The 24469-nt window shown below is 42.2% G+C and overlaps 1 protein-coding gene across 1 annotated transcript in view; it reads left to right on the top strand.

Annotated features, from left to right (window-relative positions):
- Positions 1 to 24469, top strand: part of LOC311231676 (LIM and calponin homology domains-containing protein 1-like) — a gene marked incomplete at its 5' end in the record, with an annotated part of 132518 nt that overhangs the window by 40378 nt on the left and 67671 nt on the right. The window contains 3 exons of the mRNA XM_084318304.1: positions 21340 to 21410; positions 22229 to 22298; positions 23807 to 23913. Coding sequence (XP_084174430.1) covers positions 21340 to 21410; positions 22229 to 22298; positions 23807 to 23913 — 248 coding nt within the window. The remainder of the gene's footprint in view (positions 1 to 21339; positions 21411 to 22228; positions 22299 to 23806; positions 23914 to 24469) is intronic.

Below are 24469 nucleotides of genomic sequence, written 5' to 3'. Positions count from 1 at the left end.
ATTGTATATTTCTATTGCAGATGGTAACAAAGTTTTCTGTTGGGGACATAATTAATAGTTAGAATCAAGTTGCGGTCAATGTCTTAACAGTCCTAATAATCTTGCATAAAACGCTTGTCGATTGCATACCAAAGTAAATTGAAAGCTATTCTTTAACCATTTATAGCACATGCATGAGTCTGGTCTCTTTTGAAAGGAAACATTCTGAACTTTCCTCCACAACAGGAAGAATCACTCTGAGTGCTACTGTAATATAGTTTTGAAGACACTGAAATAATATTTATTTTTTTAACCTCTTAACAATCACCCCCAAAAGTGGTCATTTTAGTTTAGTTATTAGTATGCGTTTTTGAGGACTGCATATTTTTTTTGCAAACCAAAATACTATACTTTATCCATATATAGTTTCTGATACAATAAAGAAAATTCACTTTTAGTGCTAATGAAATAGAGTAACATAGGTCTGAACTTGAGTTGTAGAAAAACGTGTCACTCACGTTTTTCTATAGTAGTTAGGAGAGCAGTAATAGAAGCAAAAAGGCGCTACAGGGATAAAATTGAACTTCAATATGAACAGGCTGACTCTAGAGCTATGTGGCAGGGCCTCAGAACGATGACAGATTACAAAGGCACCTCCCTCAAACTGAACAGTGACATCTCCTTAGCAAGTTATCTCAATACCTTCTATGCGAGGTTTGAGGCTGGGAATAACAGGGGGGGGGGGGGGGGGGGGGGCGCTGCTGATGGAGACTCTGTGTTCAGGCTAACAGAACATGAGGTGAGGAGGACCTTTAAGAAAGTGAATATCAGGAAGGACCGGACGGTATCCCCGGCTGCGTCCTAAAAGTCTGTGCCGACCAACTGGCCCCGGTATTCACTGACATATTTAACCTGTCCTTAGAACAGGTTGTCATCCCCACCTGTCTGAAGAAGTCCACCATTATCCTTGTACTCAAAAGAATCCAAGCCCGCTTGCCTCAATGACTACCGCCCTGTAGCTCTCACTTCCATAGCCATGAAGTGCTTTGAGAAGCTAGTGAAGGGCTACATCTGCTCCTCCCTCCCCATCAACCTGGACCCCCTGCAATTTGCATACCGCCCCAACAGGTCCACGGAGGACGCCATAGCCCATGTGCTGCACACAGCAGCATCACACCTGGACAAGAGGCAGGTTATTGGTGAGAATGAGGTGAGAATGTTATTCATCGACTACAGCTCAGCATTCAATACCATAGTCCCCTCCAAACTCATAGCCAAGCTCAGGGACCTGGGCTTGAACTATGACCTCTGCCAGTGGGTCTTGGACTTCCTGACGGGCAGACCCCAGGTGGTGAGAGCAGGCAACTGCACCTCCTCATCCATCACTCTCAACATAAGGGCCCCCCAGGGCTGTGTCCTGAGTCCCCTCCTCTACTCCCTGTACACACATGACTGTGTGGCACAGCGGAATAACAACACAATCATCAAATTTGCTGACGACACAGTAGTGGTGGGCCTGATCTCTGCAAACGACGAGAGGGCCTACCTAGAGGAGGTTAAGGTTCTAGCGGGATGGTGTCAAGAGAACAGCCTATCCCTGAACGTCAGCAAAATGAAGGAGATGATTGTGGACTTTAGGAGGTCGGGGGTCAGGGACTACAGCCCCCTCAGCATCGATGGGGCACCGGTTGAGAGAGTGAACAGTTTTAAGTACCTCGGAGTCCACATATCCGAGGACTTGACATGGACCACACACATTGACAGTGTTATCAAGAAGGCACGACAACGCCTCTACTTTCTTAGGCGCTTAAGGAAGTTCAACGTGAGCCAGAAGATCCTCAAGAACTTCTACTCATGCACAATAGAGAACCTCCTGGTTTGGGAATAGCACTGCACAAGACCGCAGCAGACTACAGAGAGTGGCCCGTTCAGCCGAACGCACAATTGGAGGGGGGCTTCCCACTCTCCAAGGCATTTACAACAAGCGGTGCATGGGCAAGGCTAAGAGAATAATCAAAGACTCCAGCCACCCAAACAACTGCTTCTTTGAACTGCTGCGGTCAGGCAAGCGATACCGGAGTCTCATGGCAAGCACAGAGAGACTCAGAAGGAGCTTCTATCCCCAGGCCATCAGGATGCTCAATGAACAATGATTGCTCAATGAACAATGATTGAACAATGAACAATAACAGGCCAGCAACACACCCACAGCACACACACACTCACTTTAAATAAACAACACACTGTAGCACCCACTTTATCACACTCTACACTTTTACACTTTACACTTTATATTTATATTATTGGTAAGGGAATTGCACATCTCTCATTCCTTATTGCACCTCACCACCACAACGGTGGCACCACAAGCTAAGCTATACCTCACCATTTTTGTACCAGATGTACATACTGTGAGGTATACTGAACAATTGTTGTTTACACTTGTGTTTACTTGACTTCTTGACTTTCTATTTTTTACTTATTATACTTATTTATACTATCTTATTATTATTATCTAGCACACTCTCAGGAGCGAAAAAGAAAGAAACATTTCATGCAAAGTATTCTGTATTTCTGTATGACAAATAATAAAGAAACTTGAGAACTAGTTAGTAGTCCAGAAGTAGTATTTTGGTATGGCTTAAAATACACCCTGGGTCCATAGCCTGAAGTCTTGTGTAGTACATGTCCAAATTTAATAAAAATCCCTTCAGAAATGAGTGAGTAGGAGCGATCTTGGTAAACTGTGTAGCGTTCCTGGTTTCCTTCTCCTCATAGACTTCAATTCATTCAGCGTTTTTCCTGTTTTCGCTCATGACTTTTCACCTAGATCCCTGATTCCTACATCCCCATCTTGGGTATCATTGGAAAGCCACAATCATTGGCTACAACCCTGTCTAATCATTTTCGAGATCGCCAAATGATTGACAGAGCTAGAGCCCCGGGAGTTGGGGGTGGTAATCTGACTGTGCCGTGTACTTTGGCGCACGCCTCACATATCAGCACGTAACTCGAGAACCGCTGAACGGATTCTGTCACCTGAAATGGCTATCGACAGGCAACACATATGGCTTTAATTCGATATTGTATGGGTGTAAAGGTACACGTATCTGTACCGAACCGAACCGTTTCAGTGTGTACCGTACCGTACAGAACGGCTGTGTAGTGTACCGAACGAATACAATGGATAGAAAGGATGTTAACCACTAATGACCGCCCACCGGGGGCTGTTTTTTTTTCACAATCTAATATAATTATAATTATAAAAAAAAAGAAATTACAAGTCGATTATTAATTTCAATATAGAATATTCGTTGACAGCCCTACAAGTACAATTAGTTACTGCACACTACATCACCCCTGAGTGGAACATGGAAAGCCAAACTTTCCCCCACTGTACCGAAAACCCATACCGAACCGTGACTTCAAAACCGAGGTACGTACCGTACCGTGGTTTTTGTGTACCGTTACACCCCTAATATATTGTAGGGCTGGGCGATATGGAAAAAAATCATATCGCGATAACGATATGATAATTTTATTTTATTTCTTGATATCGATAATTATCGAATTGTTATAAGTATTAAAACAATTTTTTTTTTTTTTTTTTTTTTTTTTTTAACAACAGATGTATGTTTATTTTGCAGCAATTCTTTGTCGTTGCCGCCATCTTTAGTGTTACATCCCCTCACACTCCAGTTCTCAGGCTGCAGCTGGTTTAAAAGCTAAAGTAAACCGGCTTCTCTGCTGGCTGTGGCTCAGTTCTGGCTCTGTTAGTTTATTTTCGATCTTTTGGCGCTTTTTTGGTGGACAAACCACCGCACATGTGCACTGTGACTCGTGACTGGAGTCTAGTTCTGCTAGCACACATAGCCTACTGTGTACAGACAGTTTCAAAATGTATTTTAAATTAGAAAGCAAACAAAATAAATGGACAAGAGAAAAATAAATCTCAATTTGGTCAGTATTGTCATTTGGACAAGCAAAGCCATTACTTTAAGTTGCAGGCAAGAAAGACAAGTCTGTCCACTGCCCTGTTGCAGGTCACAAAAAAAATATATATATATATATATATATATATATATATATATATATATATATATATATATATATATAAAAAAAAATAAAAAAAAACGATTTTTCGATTTTTTTTTATTTCGATATTCGATATCGATTATTAAAATATATCGCGATATTTATTGTTATCGTTATATCGCCCAGCCCTAATATATTGTATTAAAAATATGCACATCCGAGCCGCTACAGGTCGCCAAAGTGCCGGTGGGCAAATCGTCCTCAAGAGGGCCCACATGTGGGCCGTTGCATGCTAAACTTACGTCTGAACAATGGACCTCATTCACCAACATTGTCTTAGGATTTCTCTTAAGACAACCTCCTTGGAAGGTCGTAAGAGAAAGCAGATGACAATTACCCCCGGATTGATTCACCAACACGTGTAGATGTTGTCTTAACTTGCCAAATGATCACAGCTGAAAACCCTGAATGATCGTACGTCACTCATTCACAAACTGGAATGTGTGTTCCCGTTTACTTAATTTGCATACAGACACGCCCCTCCAGCTCATTATAATGCGAGGGCCGTGCACAAAACGGCATTGCCCTGTATTCACCAGGTAGCGAGGAAGCGCTTTGCGACGGATAAAAATTTGATTAGATTCAAATGTATTGTCATCATACAGCACACTAAACCTATAGTGGAATAGACTGTATTAATATTCCATATTTATACCTCTTGTTGCACGCTCCTGGCCACCTGCCACAGCGCGCACACTGTATAGTCTACGTGTGTAATGAATGAACAGTAGGCTTATATTATTCTAATGACTTGTTTTATTAGGAGATCACAGATACTGCGCTGCCCTATAGTAGTCATACTGTAGTTATACTACAGTACGTACAGTACAGTACACATCTTAGCGCGACAGAGTCGGGCGTGAACGGACCAGACTCCACAGAGGTGTTGCGCACCAGTGTCACACAAAAGGCTGCTCGGCGTGTTGGTTGATTGATTGATTGAACATGTTTATTAACAGATTGCAGAATGGGTACAGTACAGTACAGCTCAATACATACAATTGTTAAGGGGATGCAGACCAGAGAAAGACTTTCGTCTTGTTTACATCAGGGTCCCCCATTTTCAATTCATCATAACATATATGACATACATGACATACAGATAGACAGTACTGCTACATCTATACATTTATGACATATCAGATTTGCAAATACAGTACTGTTTGTGATACAAAAAGGTTGACATCGACCTGCTTTAAATGTAGTAAACTGGCATGAGAAATGTAGGAAATTGGTAAGCAGTGGTAAGCTTGACTGAAATTTCAAACGATTGCGGATATGCCGCACAGAGTCCGATCCGCTCACAGTACGCCCGACTCTGTGGCGGCCTTAAGATGTCATGCTAAGATGTGTACTGTACGTACTACTATAGGGCAGCACATACAGTATCTACTATCTCCTAATTAAACAAGTAATTAGAATAATATAAGCCTACCGTTCATTCATTACACACATAGTGTATTGTGATATTATCGTTATTATTAATTATTATTAAGTCAAATATCGTCCCAGTATCATATGGTGAGTTACTCGTATCATCTCTAATGTTAAGTCGCTCTGTCCTTGTCTCTCTCCCTGATGCCTCAGGGATAATAATAATAATAACTTTATTTGTATAGCACTTTTCATACAGAAATTGCAGTTCAAAGTGCTTCACAACAGTAAAAAATACAGGCATAAGCGAACATAAAAAATTGAATACAAAAAGATAGAGGTAGCAAGGTAAGGTAAATCACAGTTTTTCAGTACAGATAATAAAATAGAATAGATTAGATAGAGAAAAAAAGTGCGGTTTGATTCCATTTAAAAAAGGCTAAAAATAATTAAATAGAACGGACAGTAAAAAGTGTGATAAAATTGTTCAATAAAAATATATAACAACAGAGCAGTGTATCGCTCTTAATACTTTGAGTTTCTTTACAAAGTACTAACATACAACAGAGCATCGCTCTAACATACAACAGAGCAGTGCATCGCTCTTAACACTTTGAGTTTCTTTACAAGGTACAGTGCCTCAGGGATGCACATCATTGTCTCCAACAGGTTATTTTCAGGTGTGTGTATGTGGTGGTGGCTGAGCCAGACAGAGCGGGAGAAATATGCACAGTAGAGCAGATAGCAAGACGAGAGACATTGTTTTTTTTTTGATCAAATTTTTTTATTATTAATTACATGAAACAAGACAACACAATAACCACAGTAACAAAAAACATAACTCCACAGGAAAATAACAAACAATAATACAGAATAACAAATTATAAAGACAAAAAAGAAACAGCGTTCAACCTATCAAATATAGATGGCAACTTCAATAGCAAAAATGTCTTCAAACATGCCAACCTTTCACCACCTTTACAAAGTGGAGTGACTGAAAAGACTGTTTACGAGAGTGTTGCCGCAGGTTTACTGTAGATAGCCTAGGTCCCTTACACATGTCATGTCCCTTACAGTCATCACTGTAAATGAGGGAAACCTCAGTGCTTTCACGAGTATAAATAAAGGTTTGAAAATGTTGTCAAGACTGCTAAACTCGCAGAAGGTAAAGTGTAAGAAGAAAGAGAATCTTCCTCCAAGTTGGTTGACAGGTCAATCAGTCTGCCAACATTAGTCCCTTGGGGAGATGCCATGTGAATTGACAAATGGCGCAAAATAGCTAAATATCAACCCCCCCTAAAATCCCCCCAGTCAAAGTTAAGAAGGACAAGACAAAAAACAAGACAGACAAGACATTTCCTCCATCCCCTCCCATGAGACCGCCGGACCCCCCCGATCAAGCACCCCAACCCCGCTCAGCCGCATACGGCGGTCCTTACCTTCTCAGCTGCTGCGAACCACAGGTCAATGCCAGCCTGTCCTACCCCAATCACCCGCGCCGTGGATATCTCAAGATAAATCACATCCAACAATGTTAGGGACCAGTTAATCACTGTGAGCTTCTCAGGCTCCTTCCATCTCATTGCTATTAGCTTCTTCGCTGCTGTGACGCCCGCTAGGACAACCCTTTTCAGTTGTACGGACGCGGGTAGTGTCGTTATATCGTTCAGGAGTAGCGTAACAGCTGTGAATGGGATAGTTAAGCCACACAGATCTGAAAGTTTGTCCGTTATTGACCTCCAGAAACGGGCCACTGGTGGGCAATCCCAATACATATGCATACAGGGAACAAACTTAACTTTTTGACTCACCAGCCATTTGGCTGGTAGATTTTTAAAAGTACCAGCCGGGCAGATTTTTTACTAGCCAAAAATTATAAATAGCTTTTTAGTATATCGCCATGTGTTATTATTACATATAATACTCTCATATGCTATTTTCAATTAATATCATAAACAACATAAGGAATATTAGCATAATTTTGAGTGAACTGAAGGAATGAGTCAGTGTTAATAGTTTTAAATGCAAATAATTTATTGAAACATAGAAGTGGGGTCGGGACACACATTTTATTTCTATTTTTTAACTGTTTTAACCATGTAGTGTAGCACTTTGGGATCCCAGTGAACAAAAAGTGCATTACAAATCCAATCTATTATTATTATTATTATTATGTGTGGCTGCCACCCTGGCGGACATCTGTGCAGCGCTCCGTGGGCATAGATGTCCGAGGGCTTGCAGCAAGCCAGAGTTTAACACAGTTTCAATCAATCAATCAATAACAACATTAACCAGACTCTCGTTGCGTCTATTCTGCCAACGCTAACGTTACCTCTCATTGTGTATTCTACCAAGCAAACCCGGGTTTAACGTTACCTCTCTATATCGGCTGACTGTAGTATTAGGCTAATAACAACAACAAACTTAACACATCAGCGATCTTGTTGTGACACTAAACTCTCCGCTCGTGGTAAATTGGGTTGATGTCGGTTGTTTCATCAATAAATAAGGCAGAATACACAGTGAATCCATTCTTTTTTGTTTATTGCACTTGGTTCTGTCGCAAACAAATCCTGAATGAAATGCATCCTTAGCGAGGCAGTAAAGATGGCGGCGCGGCGTTCTGTTCAGAGGCTACAAAGTGTGACGCGTCGAGTAGGGGGTATCTGCAGAGCCGCAGAGCCAGGCTGGACCAATAGGGTCGCTTGGAACCGAGTAGGGTATATCTGCAGAGCCGCAAGCCAACTTTATTATTATGATAAAAAACAGCGGTGACGCGGTATTCAGCCTAACTCTGCGGTGAGCGTGATGCAACAGCGATCGCGGCAGCTCTAGCCGACGCATGCAGTGGATTTTGTTGGCCGCCAGATGGCGCCCAGGCCTTAATTTATGACGGCCAAACATTAAATCTACAAGCCTGTGGCGGTCGGCGTGTGACTAATTTGTACCCTGTATGCATATAAGTGCCAGTGGCCTTTTGAGAGCACAAAGTGCACCGAGAGTCGGCTATCAGTCCCATAGCAAATAACTTCCTAGGTGTAAGATAGGTCCTATGAATATAATTAAAATTAATCTGCTGGTGATTGGGGTTGCGGGAAGACAATGCCACATTTGCCCAAACATCATCCCAATCAAACTCGGGGTCCAACTCCGGGATATCCACACGCCAGATTGTATCCAATGATACATTTTTATACGTGGATTGAATTAATAGCGTATAAAAGTCTGAGACAAACCCTCTGGAGGTCATCCTGTCCACTATGAGCCTGAGAAAGGGGTGTGGTTGCAGAGCCTGAGCCCACGGCACGCCATGCGCCCTCAGCGCTGACCTTAGTTGAAGGTAAAGAAAGAAGGACTCGCCGGGAAGGTCATAAAATTATCTTAAGTCCTGAAACGCACGGAGGCCGTTCTTATCATAAATATCCTCCAGAGTATGAACTCCCCTCCTTTGCCATTGAGGAATATTAACCGGCTTGTGCCCAATAAGTAATTGCTGGTTATTAAAAATTGGAGAGTCCAGGTGCCATGGGCATTTAACCCCACACGACTTCTGTACATTACGCCACGTCTGGATCACGTGAGTTATGATCGGTCCATACCTCAGTCGGCATTTCGAAATAGGGACAGTGGAGTACACCACATCCTGCAATCTTAGCGGTGAGACCGCCGCCGCTTCTAAGGAGCGCCAAGATACAGCATCTACAGGGTCTAGCCAGCACATCAGAGGTCTCAGTGAAAAGGACCAGAAATAAAGCTTAAAATCAGGGATTGCGAGGCCCCCATCTTGTTTCCTACGTTGAGTAGTAGCTCTTTTGATTCTAGGGCGTTTGTTATTCCAGATAAACTTAGATACCATCGATTGTACCTTGCGCCAGTGGTCTATTGGAGGGGGCAGGGGGAGCATTGAGCTAACAAAATTTATCCTAGGCAGGACGTTCATTTTGATTATGGAAGCCCGGGCTTGTAAAGAGTTAGGAAGGGACGACCACCTAGTAGTAACCTAAGTAGTAATTTTGTCTTGTCCTATGTATCAAGAACTCAGACTGTTGTTTAAGTATGGAGTTTATTTCTTTCTTGACTATCTTACGTTGTGTGTTTAGTCGTTCACTATAGTTAGTTTGCAAGGATGCGTATAGGTCCGCATATAATGTTTCCAGTCCTTCTAGCTTTTTTGACCGGGATTTGTGCAAATTGGAGGCGAAAAGTGTGACATGACCCCTGATAAATCCTTTCAATGCGTTCCACAGGACCCTAGGGTCTTCGACTGTGCCAACGTTGATCTGCAAGAATTCAGCTAGTTTACTCCTGAACTCAGAACATAAATCATCGTTCTTTAGCAAGGTTGAATTAAAACGCCATCTGGGAGCTCTCGCGGAGAGCCTGCCAAAGGTTGCCGTAAGGAAAATCCCCTTGTGGTCTGAGAGAGCCAAGGGAACCAATGAGACATCGAAACGATCAAACATATTAGGGGACGCGAATGCATAGTCTATTCGAGAGAAGGTTTTGTGTCTGGCTGACAGGTGAGAGTAATCCTTGAGGGTGGGATTGGATAAGCGCCATAGGTCTGCGAGCCCCGTGTCCTGGGCCCACATCCTAAGGGCCTTAGAGGACCGTTTTTGGTCGCTCGTTTCAGAGGACCCGGACCTATCCATCTCCGCATCCCAGCACGCATTAAAATCGCCACCCACAATGAGAGCGTATCCAGTAAGTTCCAACATATTCTTCGTGATTGTATTATAGAACGCTGAATCAAATGTGTTAGGAGCATACAATGCTATTATTGCCATCTTCCTATGAGAGAACTCAACTTTTGCTATAGTAATCCTTCCCTCCGTGTCCGACCACACGTCCAGGACCTTGATATCAAGGTTACGTCTTGTAACTATGACGACTCCTTTCGTCTTATCATCGGCTGAGGATGAGGAGATAACGTGATATTGTCGATTTGCCAGCCTTGACACATCACCCACCAATAAATGCGTCTCACTAAGGAGAGCAATGTCAATATTTCTTCTCTTCAATAACCAAAGGACACTGGCACGCTTGTGTGGGGCGTTAAGACCCCCAGCGTTCCAAATTAAAATATTCAATTTAGCCATGGTCAAAATTGTCTAAATGCGTAGAGAACATACCAGTGCAGCCAGGCTGAGGCTCGAGATAACCCCCTGATCAACCCCCACTAGTCCACTAAACACAAATACAAATAAAAATTAAATTCAATAAAGATATCGGTCGAAAACCACCGTGGCCCTAACATGAGACAACTATAATGGAAAAATTAGCCATTACTATATAATAGCTCAACATCAGACCTGTAACCATCTACTTCCGAGTCTGCGTATTAATGTCGCAACTTTATAGCATAAATGGATAAAGGAAAATTCAAAACAAAATTAAATTAAAGCCTACCAGCAGCTAGACTAAGGTAGGATCGGGTCACAATTAAATTGCGCAAATAGATGCCATTTAAACAGCGACAATGAGAAGAAAAGGAAAAAGGGGTTATGGACTAAGTGCAAGCATGTAACAGTAACAGCCCCTCTGGTCAGGCACAACGGCTGTAATGACATAACCTATGTAAGAATAGAATTAAACACCTTCATTAACCCGGGGATAATAATAAGCTATACCTGACACAACCTGTTATCACATATTGCATATATATACTCAACCGACCTTCTACTACTGGTGCCCAAAGCTCAAAACAGCCTGGAAATAAAAATTAAAGCAAACAAGAAGTAAGAAAAGGACCAGATCGCGTGTTGCTTTTTAACAGCGCAGCAGTGCAAGAATGTGACAATTTGACCATGTGACCGCGGCAACGCGGGAGAGCGGCAGTGCGGAAATAGGCTGTCTCTAAGACAAACTCTAACCTTAACCAGCTCCTTAACAGCGCCTAAACTTAACCGTTCTAACCTTAACCAACTCCGAAACAATGCCTAACCTTAACCTTAACCTTAACCATGCCTAACCTTAACCGGCAAAAGAATACATGTTAAAAAAAAATCACGTTAAGAATTTTCTTTTTGATGGGATTCGAACTCGTCAACAACGGACCGCAGGACCGCGGGGCATGGCGCAGCCAATCAGGGAAAACGCGGAAGCAAAAGCAGCACTGCTGCGCTGTTATTAAGCAATAGGCGACCAGATCACCGTTGAATTGTGCATACGCAAACATTATCGGGTTTCGAATGTCAACATCAGCCCTGTAACCATCTACTACAGAGTCTGCGTATTAATGTCGCAACGTTATAGCATAAATGGATAAAGGAAAATTCAAAACAAAATCAAACCAAAGCATACCAGCAGATAGACTAAGGCAGGATCGGGTCACAGTTAGATTGCGCAAGTAGATGTTATTTAAACAGCGACAATGAGAAAAAAAGGAAAAAGGGGTTATGGACTAAGTGCAAGCATGTAGCAGCTCCTCTGGTCAGGCACAACGGCTGGAATGACATAACCTATGTAAGAATAGAATTAAACACCTTCATTAACCCGGTGATAATAATAAGCTATACCTGACACAACCTGTTATCACAAATTGCATATATATACTCAACCGACCTTATACTACTGGAGCCCAAAGCTCAAAACAGCCTGGAAATACAAATTAAAGCATATAAGAAGTAAGATAAGGACCCGATCACCGTTGAATTGTGCATACGCAAACATTATCGGTTCTCGAATGTCTCGATGCGGGCGATAGCCGTAGCCTGCTAGTTAGTTCGATGCTAGCGCGCAAGCTAGTGATGAAACCAGCCCGTACGCCCGCATCTGAAATGAGCATTGTCCAGCTAACTCGCTAGCTATCATAAAGGCGACGCACACGTACGACCATGAGGTCAGCATTTAGCAAGTCACCGAAGTCATTAGGCATGACAACCAGCAATTGTGAGTAGTCCGCCCTGTCAATGTATCTAGGTCCAACACATCAAGTCACTCACCCGACATAGCTATCAAGCCACCGTCACGGCTAACCCCCCTAGATATTCCTCCGCCCTGGCCAACGTCCAAAATGAGCGACGGTCATCGCCCTTGCACAGCACAGACAATCTTGCGGGGGAAAATAGTGTAGGCCTCATGCCCAGATCCCATAGCTTGGCCATGACCACTTTGTATTTGCTTCTCTCCGCTTGAACCTCCGGTGTGAAGTCCTCGAAAATGGCCACTTTGTGATTGCCGATAGCGAGTTCCCCCCTCCTGGCACGGGCCGACCGCATGATGAGCTCTCTCTGTTGTAGCCTGTTTAGCTTTACAATGATAGGCCTCGGCCCCCTGCTCACACCAGGACTGGCCTTGCCCGCTCTGTAGGCCGTTTCACACACAGGAGGGTCGGAGAGGACTTCCTTCCCCAGTATCTTCTGCAGTAGCTCCGGCACGCTCTCCGAAAGACGTCCTCCTCCCTCACTGCCCTCCGGTACACCGACAATCCTGATGTTGTATCGTCTCTCCTGGGACTGCATCTCCATAATCACAGACTGTAGTTGGGAAACGTCAGCCTGCGTATCCCGCAGGGAGCTCTCAAGACCCGCCACCTTCTCGCTCTGTCGAGAGGCCTCTGTCGTTAGCGAGGCTAGCTCGATAGCATTTGCCGCGGTGTTAGCGTGCAACGACTCCATCTCTTCTCTCATCGGGGCGACCGCCAGCCTGATTTCCTCCGATATTACCCGATGAAAGGAATCAAACAGCTCCGCCTGCGCTTTCTTTTGTGCCTCAGCGAAGCGTTCCTCAAAGCCCTCATGGAGTTTGGTCACGACCGAGAGAATTTCACTAATTTCTGGCGACAGCGTGGATGCGCCCGATGTCATTTTGCCGGCTGGGGTACTCGAGGCTCTGGTACTCATTGTCATCGTGAAAATTGAAAAAAGGTCGACGAAAGTAGTGGATACTCGACCACTCAACAAAAGGACCAATAAAAAATAAAAATAAAATAAAGACTAGTGGGGTGACAAGTGTATTTCGCACAATAATAGGGAGCTCCCGTGAAAACGTGACCTACTCCATGAACGCCTGGCTCCGCCCCCCCGACGAGAGACATTGTTAATGTGTTGTTATTTGCTATTTGTGGTGGGCCTGTCTGATATTGTGGTGCGCCGCCAAAGCTAAATCTATGTCTGGGACACTGAGTGGAAAACACCAGCCAAATGCTAGTAGATTTTGCTACAGTTTGGCTGGGAAAGGTATCAACTCCACTAGCCACTTTGGCAGGTAACCAGTAACCACATATTATATTGGGGTTCCTCCTTTTGTATTTCTAAATATCAGTTTGGCTCATTAAATAGTAAAAGAGGCTGGTGAATTTTGGAAAGGTTGTGGCTAGATCCCACTGCCTGGAAAGATCTTTTTAATTGTATTTTTATTTAATTTGTAGGTAGTGGGAAGGCTTACAGTAGGACTAGGGTTGCGGTAAAGGATCGTTTTATAAACAACCTTTTAGATGAAAATGAGTCTGCAAGTGCAGACCCCCATTGTCCTTTCCAGGTGATGGGATTTAGATGTGATTGACCTTTTGTAATCCACCAGCCTTTGTAGGTTAAGCAAATGTTAGATTCATGAGCCGATGGGAAGCATTGAAGGACTGTTTGGATAATACCATTGTGTCTGTCTGAACTTCCACTGCATGCATAATCTATATCAAGCACGTGAGAACATCTTGGAAGAATGGAACTAGGCCACAAGCCAGTATGTCATTGCCTTGGTGGTGTGGGGTCACTCTAAATTAGATCCTTCTGAAACTAAATGTTGGGGGAAGGGTGACCTGGGCAGTGCATGGTTCCTCTGACAGAAAGACAGTGAAACACGCTCCTATACAGTACAGTCCTAAAGTGATGGTGTTTTAGCATCAGGGGTAGATACAGTACTAGCATCAGGGGTAGATACAGTACATTATCTGCTATACAGTGTAGGGGTGTCTAGACTTCGATACATATCTCTGCTATACAGTTTATGGTATCTAGACTTACATATCTCTGCTATACAGTGTAGGGTATCTAGACTGACTTACATATCTCTGCTATACAGTGTAGGTTATATAGACATATACATATCTCTGATATACAGTGTAGGGGTGTCTAGACTTGGATACATATCTCTGATATACAGTGTAGGGGTGTCTAGACTTAGATACATATCTCTGATATACAGTGTAGCGGTGTCTAGACTTAGATATATATATATATATCTGCTATACAGTGTAGGGGTGTCTAGACTTGGATACATACACATATCTCTGCTATACAGTGTAGGGGTGTCTAGACTTAGATGCTGCAAAACTGCTGTAGAAAGACCCTGTTCAAATGAGTGCTTCAGCTCGATTTTGGTGTGCATTCGTGGAAGAAATAAAACCCAAGGAAACTTAAATGTTCAATTGTCTGTTTTTTGGGGGATGGAAATGTATTGTTTAGATGCACAGATTAATCAATACAATAATCGTTGAATGAATCAACAACTTAAATATTGGTGAGCAGTAGCTCTAATACAGTGATGCACCCTTGTGTCCTTCAACTATAGGTTGGGATGTAAAATGGGTCACAGGCCTATTTCTCCAGATGACAAGAAAAGTAATACATGAGTCAGCAGAATAGAATAGATGAGTCATCTCGGTTCCCGGGCTGAACCCTGCATGTTGCCTGATTCATCACAAAAAATACAGAGCAATATGGAAACAAGAATGATAAACGTACTTCTCAGGCTATTGCTTGTGTTAGCATTAACATTAACACAGTAACAAACAGTCAGACTACACCAGGTTAATTTGTGACACAATGTGAACTAAATTCAGATATGATCTGATGTCAAAGTAGCGTCTAATGTAATCCTGATCCTCATGCACTACAGTACGTGGCTTAATGGGGATAAACATGAGGTTCAAGTCAAGCAGCCAACAGTCTTCCTCAGCCTCATTATCTCTTTTCCTTATTACCTGTTATATTACTATCTCATTGAAGATGAAGATTTGGTTTGTCTTTGGTTCTATATGTAGCAGGGTGGAGTACCTCCTCTTAGTGAGGGTGAGATTGTACGAACACCGGATAGTAGGGACACGGAGGAGCTAAGTCCCACCGAACCCCCAACTGTAGTGGCCGCGTTGCTAGACGTAAGGGGTAGGAATGCAGTAGGCAGGGCCTTAGGATTTACTAACCTAGGAACAGGTACAGTAGTCATGCAGGATTTTATAATGACAAATACTCATCAGTACCGTGTAACCCCCCTAAACAACTGCGTCCTGTCTAATAAGCGGCGTACCCCCTCACACCCGGTGAAAGTAGTGATCAATCAAAACAAACTAATTCAACCGTCCACACAAGTGCAATATCAATCAATAAAGAATATTTATTGATTAGGGCAGAATATAGTCTGATGGGCAATTAGAATGGTCGTAATACAGTCCGAGGTCAAAAACAGGCCCTCGTACAAAAAAAGGGATTGCTCAATACTCATGGTAGTCTTCCGGTCCAGGGTCAGCACACACAAGGGGGTTTCTCAGCCAGTCTAGGGTCCAGTACACAATGAACACGTTCTCGCCTTCACCTCTCCTCTCACTACCTCTCACCTTACACAACTCAGTCAACAACAATCTCTTTCTCTTCGTACTTAGCTCTTACCTCACCTCCTCTCAACTAAACTCTATCTGTACTAGTGTTTTATATGTGTGTCTGGTGTGTGTGCGTGTGGGATGTGGGTGATCTAATTGTGCACAGGTGTGTATATCAGTCCTAATCAGCTGCCTAATTGCTTCCACTCCTCCCGTGGCAGTAGTATATCCCATCCTTCACATAGCCATGGGACGGGGGGTGATATCTGCCACAATATATACATATATATTTTAAATGTAACAATACAAACTGTATCTATTCAAATCTGTAATCCCTTGCCTCTCAATAGCTATTTTCATTTTGTCTCCACTCTTATCCTATGGCCTGTAAATGGTATTTGAAATAGGCGTGACCAGCCTATTTGCTGTGTTGTCAACACAATCAAAATCAAAACTATGGTGGTAATTACTCTTCAATACTTGATCTTTCAATATGTCTTGTAATTTTGTCTATCTATCATATGGCGTACTGCTGGCATTTGAAATCGCCCAACATTTCTGGTCCAGCCAAGATTTATGAAGACTGACTGACAATTCGCTGGTTCAGTATTAATGTTCCATGGATAAATGACTCAATTTCATGATGTACAATTAAACTAACATTTATTAGATTTTTAGGCCAATTCTTGAGGAATGACAAAGCATTATTATATTAGTCTTGGACATTACACATTAGATCATCACATACAGTAGCTAAACACATAACTAGGCCTGCTTAACCTCATAGGCTACCTATTGCTACAAACTGTAGTTTTCCCATGTTTTAGTCATCTGCTCTGAAAAGTAAAGATGAACACATTGGCTATTGCTAATGTTAGGATAGGATATATGGGCCTATCCAGAATGAATGGCCCTATGCACTATCACTGAATATGGGTATTAATTATCTGAATTATGGATCTGAATTTATCAGGCAAGGACAAAATTAGAAGGGAAAACGGTTAAAATGTCACAAGGGAGAACATCCCCATTGAGACACAGTCAACTGGGCTTAAAGGGAACACCAGTGATGTAATGGATAAAATACAGAATATTTCATTCAACATACATGACATGTAAAAAAAAAAAAAAAAAAAAAAAAACAATGATATGAGATACATCTATATGGTGTACTAACATAACATAAAAAGTAAAAATGTATCATGCAGAGAAGTAATTAACTATGTCCATTTACATCCACCCCAAACAGTTCCGATTTTCGCTAGTGACCACCTGATCAAAATGTTAATTTACAAAGAGATTAAGATAAATATGCACATTCATTGACCATTGAACTGTATAATAATATAAACTACAAATGTTAACTTTGCATGTGTATCATGCTTTATGCCATTGCAATGAACCATACTATGCAGCCAGCTACTTACTGTATGCTAGCACCATGTGGTCAGTTAGATAGCATGCTAAAACTCAATATTAATGAACTAACCATATTAATACTTAAGTAATATTCTAACATATGTCTTATTCAAAACATCAATCCTAATTTATTATTATTATATATATTTTTTTTTACAAATGAGTACTTACCAAAAACAGAAATATGTAGAAAAAGTGTTCTATTGAGGATCCCCCTTATTTTTTTTTAATGCAACTTCTTCACAGCTGAGCTGGCCTGGCACATGTCACATGTGTGCTTCAATAACTCAAGGTCAGTTAATCTGATTGGCTTACAAAAAAACTGTCATGTAGGTAAGATGCAGCTTCATTGGAAGGAATATTACACTGCACAAAATGATTATGCATTTTTTCTTTTTTCTTTTGACTCAGAAGTTGCAAGTGTTACGGTCGAACAAAGTAGTCAAATGTGGCAGCACCCCAGAACAGACAGACACAGGGGACTGATGCATAAAATAAACCAGATTTAATTAAATAGAATACAGGGGGAAAAACGAACCTATACTAACGGGACCTACATGGAGGGGAGTGTGTGGATTCCAGCGGCGAAAATGTGAATGAAGTGTGTGTAACAATTTACCGTATGTGTATGGGTGCGTGTGTCTAGCGTGTAAAACTAATGTGGTGTAATATGTAGATGCGCAGGGCTGTTGTTCGTTTGCGTGTACTAACCAGTAATAGCAGAGGGAGGGGGGTTTATCCAGGGAGTGAGTCCATCCATGAGGAAAGGGGGACAAGTCCAGAGATGCGAGTGGGAGAGAGAGAGAGAGAGCAGGGAGCGACACAGTGATTGCAGGGGGAGGGGGTAACCATTTACATTTACATTTGTCTGAACGCTTTTATCCAAAGCGACTTACAAGACAGCAGGAAGGGTACAACTCTATCAGCTGAGTAACAATGTTCATCAAAGTGTTGAGTGCTACAGTGTAGGTTAGTATATTAGGACAAGTGCATGACAGTAAGGTTAGTTAGAGTTAGAGTTATTTATTTATTATTATATATATTTTTTCAGATAATGATTGAAGAAGTGCATCTTTAGTCAACGGCGAAATATTGGATGGGTTTCGGCTGTCCTAACTGTGGTGAGAAGTTCGTTTCACCATTGTGGGGCAAGGACAGAGAATAGGCGACTTCTCTTTGATGACCCTCCCGGAGCTCGGATAGGAGTAGGTCTGAGACGGCTCGAAGATGCAGAGCGTAGGGGTCTTGAGGGTGTATAGTTAGAGACCATTGACCGGAGGTAGGCGGGAGCCATTCCCTTCACCGCACGATATGCCAGGTCGAGGGCCTTGAAGCGGATTCGTGCGGCAATGGGGAGCCAGTGCAGGTCCCTGAGAAGTGGGGTGACATGGGCTGACTTCGGTAGGTTTGAGATCAGGCGGGCCACTGCATTCTGAATGAGTTGAAGAGGCTTGGTGGCAGTGGCCGGGAGGCCAGCAAGCAGCGCGTTGCAGTAGTCGAGGCGGGAGATGACTGTTGATGGGACGAGGAGTTGGGTGGCTTCTTTTGTCAGGAAGGGGCGGATCCTTCTGACGTTGCTCAGGAGGAATCTGCAGGTTCTGGTTGTTGCTGCGATGTGAGCGGAGAAGTTCAACTGGTCGTCAAGGACAACACCAAGGTTCTTGGCGGTCGGGGACGCAGTCACAGCTGCATTCTCGACTGTGATGGAAAGGTCGGTCAGGGGAGGGTGTTGAACTGTTGTGAACGATTCATCTCTTGAATGCTCTTATGCTGACATCATATCAGTCATCTGTCAATCACAATCAGTAGAGGTTGTACTAACACAGTTGGTGCTAATAAAGGGATCATTGCTGGCTCACTCGTGAGATTCAGTCGGTGTCATGATGTGAACTACATGCAAGTGTGTGACGTCTTTTATTCCTCCATAGTATTAGTCCAAGGCTATCTAGACCTTTGCTGGTAATGGCTGCTGCGCCAACAGAGGGTATCCTTGGTGGAGAGGGGAGGAAAATAACACTGGTTAGAGAAACAAAATAACGAAACACTGGGAAAACAAAATAACGAAGCCAGGTTAGTTTTCAACACGAGAGAAATATGCTAAGACTTGAATATACTTTAGGTTTGACTAACCACAAGTGATCAGTGGGGGGGGCGACAGTGGCTCGGGAGGTAGAGCAGTCGTCTGGCAATCCGGAGGTTCCCGGTTCCATTCCCGCTCCTCCCGGGCAGCGTGTCGATGTGTCCTTGAGCACTTAACCCCTAATTGCTCCCGATGAGCAGGTGGGCACCTTGCATGGTTGCCTCCGCCGTCGGTGTGTGAATGTGTGTGTGAATGTGTGAGTGAATGGGTAAAATGTGAGTAACAAATTGTAAAGCGCTTTGGATAAAAGTGCTATATAAAAAAGCAGCCATTTACCATGATCAGTATGATCAAGCACTGAGTGATGGACTGTCAGGCTTCTTATGCGGCAGGTGTCTCTGTCTCAGAGTGCGCCCAGCTGTTTAGGATTGCGTCTGATTAGGCTTGACGAGTTGTGACGAGATGGGAGTCGCAACAGCAAGTGGCTTATATGGTGATTCATTGATTGAAAATTGTATTAACAGATTGCAGAATGGGTACAATACAGTACGGCTCAATACACACAATTGTTAAGGGGATGCAGACCAGAAAGACTTTCGACTTGTTTACGTCAGGGTCCCCCATTTTCAATTCATCATGACATTTATGACATACACGACATACAGATATACAGTACTGTTACATCCAGACATTTATGACATACAAGATATACAAATATACAGTAGTGTAAAATAAAAGACAATATATACATAAAACATACATAAAAGAAAATATATACATTTGAGGGGGAAGAAACTGTACATTGGGTGGGGGGGTGGTACGTGGGCTTTAGGGACGTTTACCCTACCACACCTGTAGTACTCTACCCATTTAGCTACACGGGGTATAAATGGACTGCATTTATATAGCGCTTTTATCCAAAGTGCTTTACAATTTATGCCTGATTGGGAGCAGTTAGGGGTTAAGTGTCTTGCTCAAGGACACTTTGACACACTGCCAGGAGGAGCCGGAATTGAACCGGGAAGATTCAAGAGGTTTATATGTCACAAACATACTAGGGCATACAGTGAAATGCGGGTGGCCATGCCCGCTTTTATTGTGCAATAATACTAAATTATAAAATAGACATAATAAACAGGTAATAAAATAGACATAAAATAGGCATGATAAAATAGACATGTTAAAGTCCTGAGATAATGCAATACAATGTTAGCTACGAATTAAGGCACTGGGTCCTATGTACACTACTATACAATATACAGTTTTTACTCTATATCCTTATGCTATACTTGCTATTTCTAAACTATACTATACAAGAACCACATCAGTTCTTTCCTTAAAGTGACCTTTATTTTCCCCATTTATTTAAAATGTCCTTTCCATTGTGTTTAAAGTGACCGTTTGTGTGTGAGCGAATGCAGAATGTGTGTTGTGTGTGTATGTCACATGTGTGTGCGCATGTGTACTTGTGAGTGGAGAGTTCAGTGTCCAATGTTCTGATGGCCTGGGGGAAGAAGCTGAGCCTTAGTCGCTCTGTTCTTGCTGCGTGTGTGCATAGGCGCTTGCCTGACTGCAGCAGCTTGAACAGGCTGTTGTTGGCGTGGTGGGGGTCTTTCATTATTCTGCAGGCTCTGGATTGGCACCTCCTGTTATATCCTGCAGGGGTGGTAGTGCAATACCTGTAGTATGCTCTGCTTAGCGCACCACTCTCTGTAAGGCCTTCCTGTCCTGTACTCAGGTAGATCATTCAATCAAGAGGTCATTAATAAGATGATATGGTGTTGTTTGGAATTGATAGACCAACTATATGTCTTGTCCCAATCCACCTCCATAACATCTCCTGCTATTTATCCAACAGGCGGTGACCGGGCGGAGTTTTGGAGACAAGGACTTCCGCAGCGGATTGGAGAATGGCATCCTATTATGCGAGTGAGTCTGTGACATCAATTCCCCTCCATTCTGGAACATTTGACGTTGTGTGATGCTCTGATCGTCAGCAACGGCATATACGTTTTGGAGTATGTGACATATGATCGTTGCGATCGATGTGAAATCATTGTTGGATCAAAGTAGGTTTGATGTCATATAGTCCTCTTTTAAGATGAATTGAAAATGGGGGACCCTGATGTAAACAAGACGAAAGTCTTTCTCTGGTCTGCATCCCCTTAACAATCGTGGGTATTGAGCTGTAGCTACTGTATTGTACCCATTCTGCAATCTGTTAATAAAATGTTCAATCAATCAATCAACCCTTACCTTTACTAGGAGGTATCCCAAAAAAAAAATTCCAATTGTCTGATTGCGATTTCCCGTATTGATGTCCATCGGGTCCCTGACATGAACTGGCACAAAATATGGATGAAGTGTGCTGAACGCGTTCCAAAGTCCTCGGATGAAGCGATTCACTTGGCTTGGTCTAAATTCTCCGCCCGCACCATATACAATGTAACACACAGTGTGAAATAAGGTTTCAAAGGGTAGGCGATACCCTATATATATAGGATTCGGCCACTCTCAGGGTCTCAGAATGAGTTCCAATGGTAACACCGAGGTCCGTGAGAGTGTATAGGATATTAAAATCGAATAAAAGAAAAAACGATCGAAAACCCGACTATACTCTGGTTTTGGCACTCAACGGTTGGCGAGATAACCCGACTATAGTCGTGGTTGGCCGTGAATGAGTTAAGATTCATTAAAGATTCTGTGGTTTTCTCCTGGTTTGATTTCTCTCTTGCTCGTCAATGCAGGCTGCTGAATGCCATCAGACCAGGGCTCGTCAAGAAGATCAACAGACTTCCCGCCCCCATCGCTGGGCTGGTAAGAAGCATCTCACTGATACAATATGATCAACACATAAATATGATGTTACTAATACAATATACCATAGTACCATGTTACTAATACAATATGATCAACACATAAATATGATGTTACTAATACAATATACCATAGTACCATGTTACTAATACAATATAATCAACACATAAATATGATGTTACTAATACAATATACCATAGTACCATGTTACTAATACAATAGGATCAACACAGAACCATGATACTAATATAATAGGATCAACATAGAACCACGTTATCATACAATATGATCAACACGGAACCATGTTACTAATACAATATGATCAACACGGAACCATGTTACTAATACAATATGATCAACACATAAATATGATGTTACTAATACAATATACCATAGTACCATGTTACTAATACAATATGATCAACACGGAACCATGTTACTAATACAATATGATTAACACGGAACCATGTTACTAATACAATATGATCAACACGGAACCATGTTACTAATACAATAGGATCAACACATAACCATGTTACTAATACAATAGGATCAACACAGAACCATGTTACTAATACAATAGGATCAACACAAAACCACGTTAATAATACAATATGATCAACACAGAACCATGTTACTAATACAATAGGATCAACACAAAACCACGTTAATAATACAATATGATCAACACAGAACCATATTACTAATACAATATGATCAACACAAAACCACGTTACTAATACAATATGATCAACACAGAACCATGTTACTAATACAATATGATCAACACAGAACCATATTACTAATACAATAGATAAACATAGAAACATGATAACATGATGTTATTAATACAATATGATCAACACAAAACCACGTTACTAATACAATATGATCAACACAGAACCATATTACTAATACAATATGGTCAACATAGAAACATGATGTTATTAATACAATATGATCAACACAAAACCATGTTACTAATACAATATGATCAACACAGAACCATATTACTAATACAATATGATCAACACAGAAACATGATGTTACTAATACAATATACCATAGTATCATGTTACTAATACAATATGACCTAGACAGAACCATGTTACTAATACAATACGACTCAGACAGAACCATGGTACTAATACATTATGACCAAAACAGAGCCATAATACAATATGACCAATACAAAACCATAATTATTACTATTTTAGCTCTTCTTTTTAACCCTATGTATTTGTCCATCTTTATTTTTAACACATACTAAATAAGTGTATGTTATGTATTAACTGTTTCTACTACCGGTAACTGTTTTTAAATTGCTGTTATGCTGTGATGGACATCTGAATCTCCCCTCTGGGATAAATAAAGGTTTTCAATCAATCAATAATACAATATAAGTAAGTGAGCTGACCCCAGCTCTGGACCAATAATCCATCTGATACATCATACTGATTATGCTCCAGACTGAGGCCTCACACTGTGTCTGTTCTGTCTGTGTGCAGGACAACTTGTCCGTCTTCCTGAGGGGCTGTGAGGAGTTGGGCCTAAAGGGCTCCCAGCTGTTTGACCCGGGGGATCTACAGGACACCTCCACACGGGCCAATCTCACGTAAATGCGTGTGCATGTGTGTGTGTGTCAGGCCATGTGAGCGGATCGGAGCGTGAGCGGCGCGGGGCGCGGAGCGGGCGGTTTTGACGTGAGCGAGGAGTGGGTTTTAAAATGAGTCGGCGCGACGTCCGGAGCGAGAGTTCTCCTCCGCTCCAATCCACTCCAGGCCGCTCACAGTGGTTTAACACTGTTGATGTAATATATACATGCAGTACAATGCCAAAGCAACAGATGGCGATGTACAAACATGAAGGCCATTTTCAACCAATGAGAAGGGTTCAGGCTTCGTCACTGTAGAGACGCCCACCATAGATATCTATGACGCCCACACTCACTCCTGTTAGAAAAAGTATCGACGCCATTGTTGTTGACGTTAGCTTACATGCTAACGTTAATGGCAGCGACCATAGCATTGTGGCTCGGCTAGCCTATCATCGCTTACTAGAGCTAGTGAATGGATAAACAACGTTATTTAACATTGCAGAATGGCTACAATTACAATGCGGCTCAATACAAACGATTGTTAAGGGGCCCAGGGGGTGTAGACTGTTGTAGT

The sequence above is a fragment of the Notolepis coatsorum genome, assembly GCF_963971535.1.
Source record: "Notolepis coatsorum genome assembly, chromosome: 7".
In the NCBI taxonomy this organism is placed as follows: Eukaryota; Metazoa; Chordata; class Actinopteri; order Aulopiformes; family Paralepididae; genus Notolepis; species Notolepis coatsorum.
Note: the sequence above shows the minus strand (reverse complement) of the source record. Positions and strands in the feature narration are given on the sequence as shown.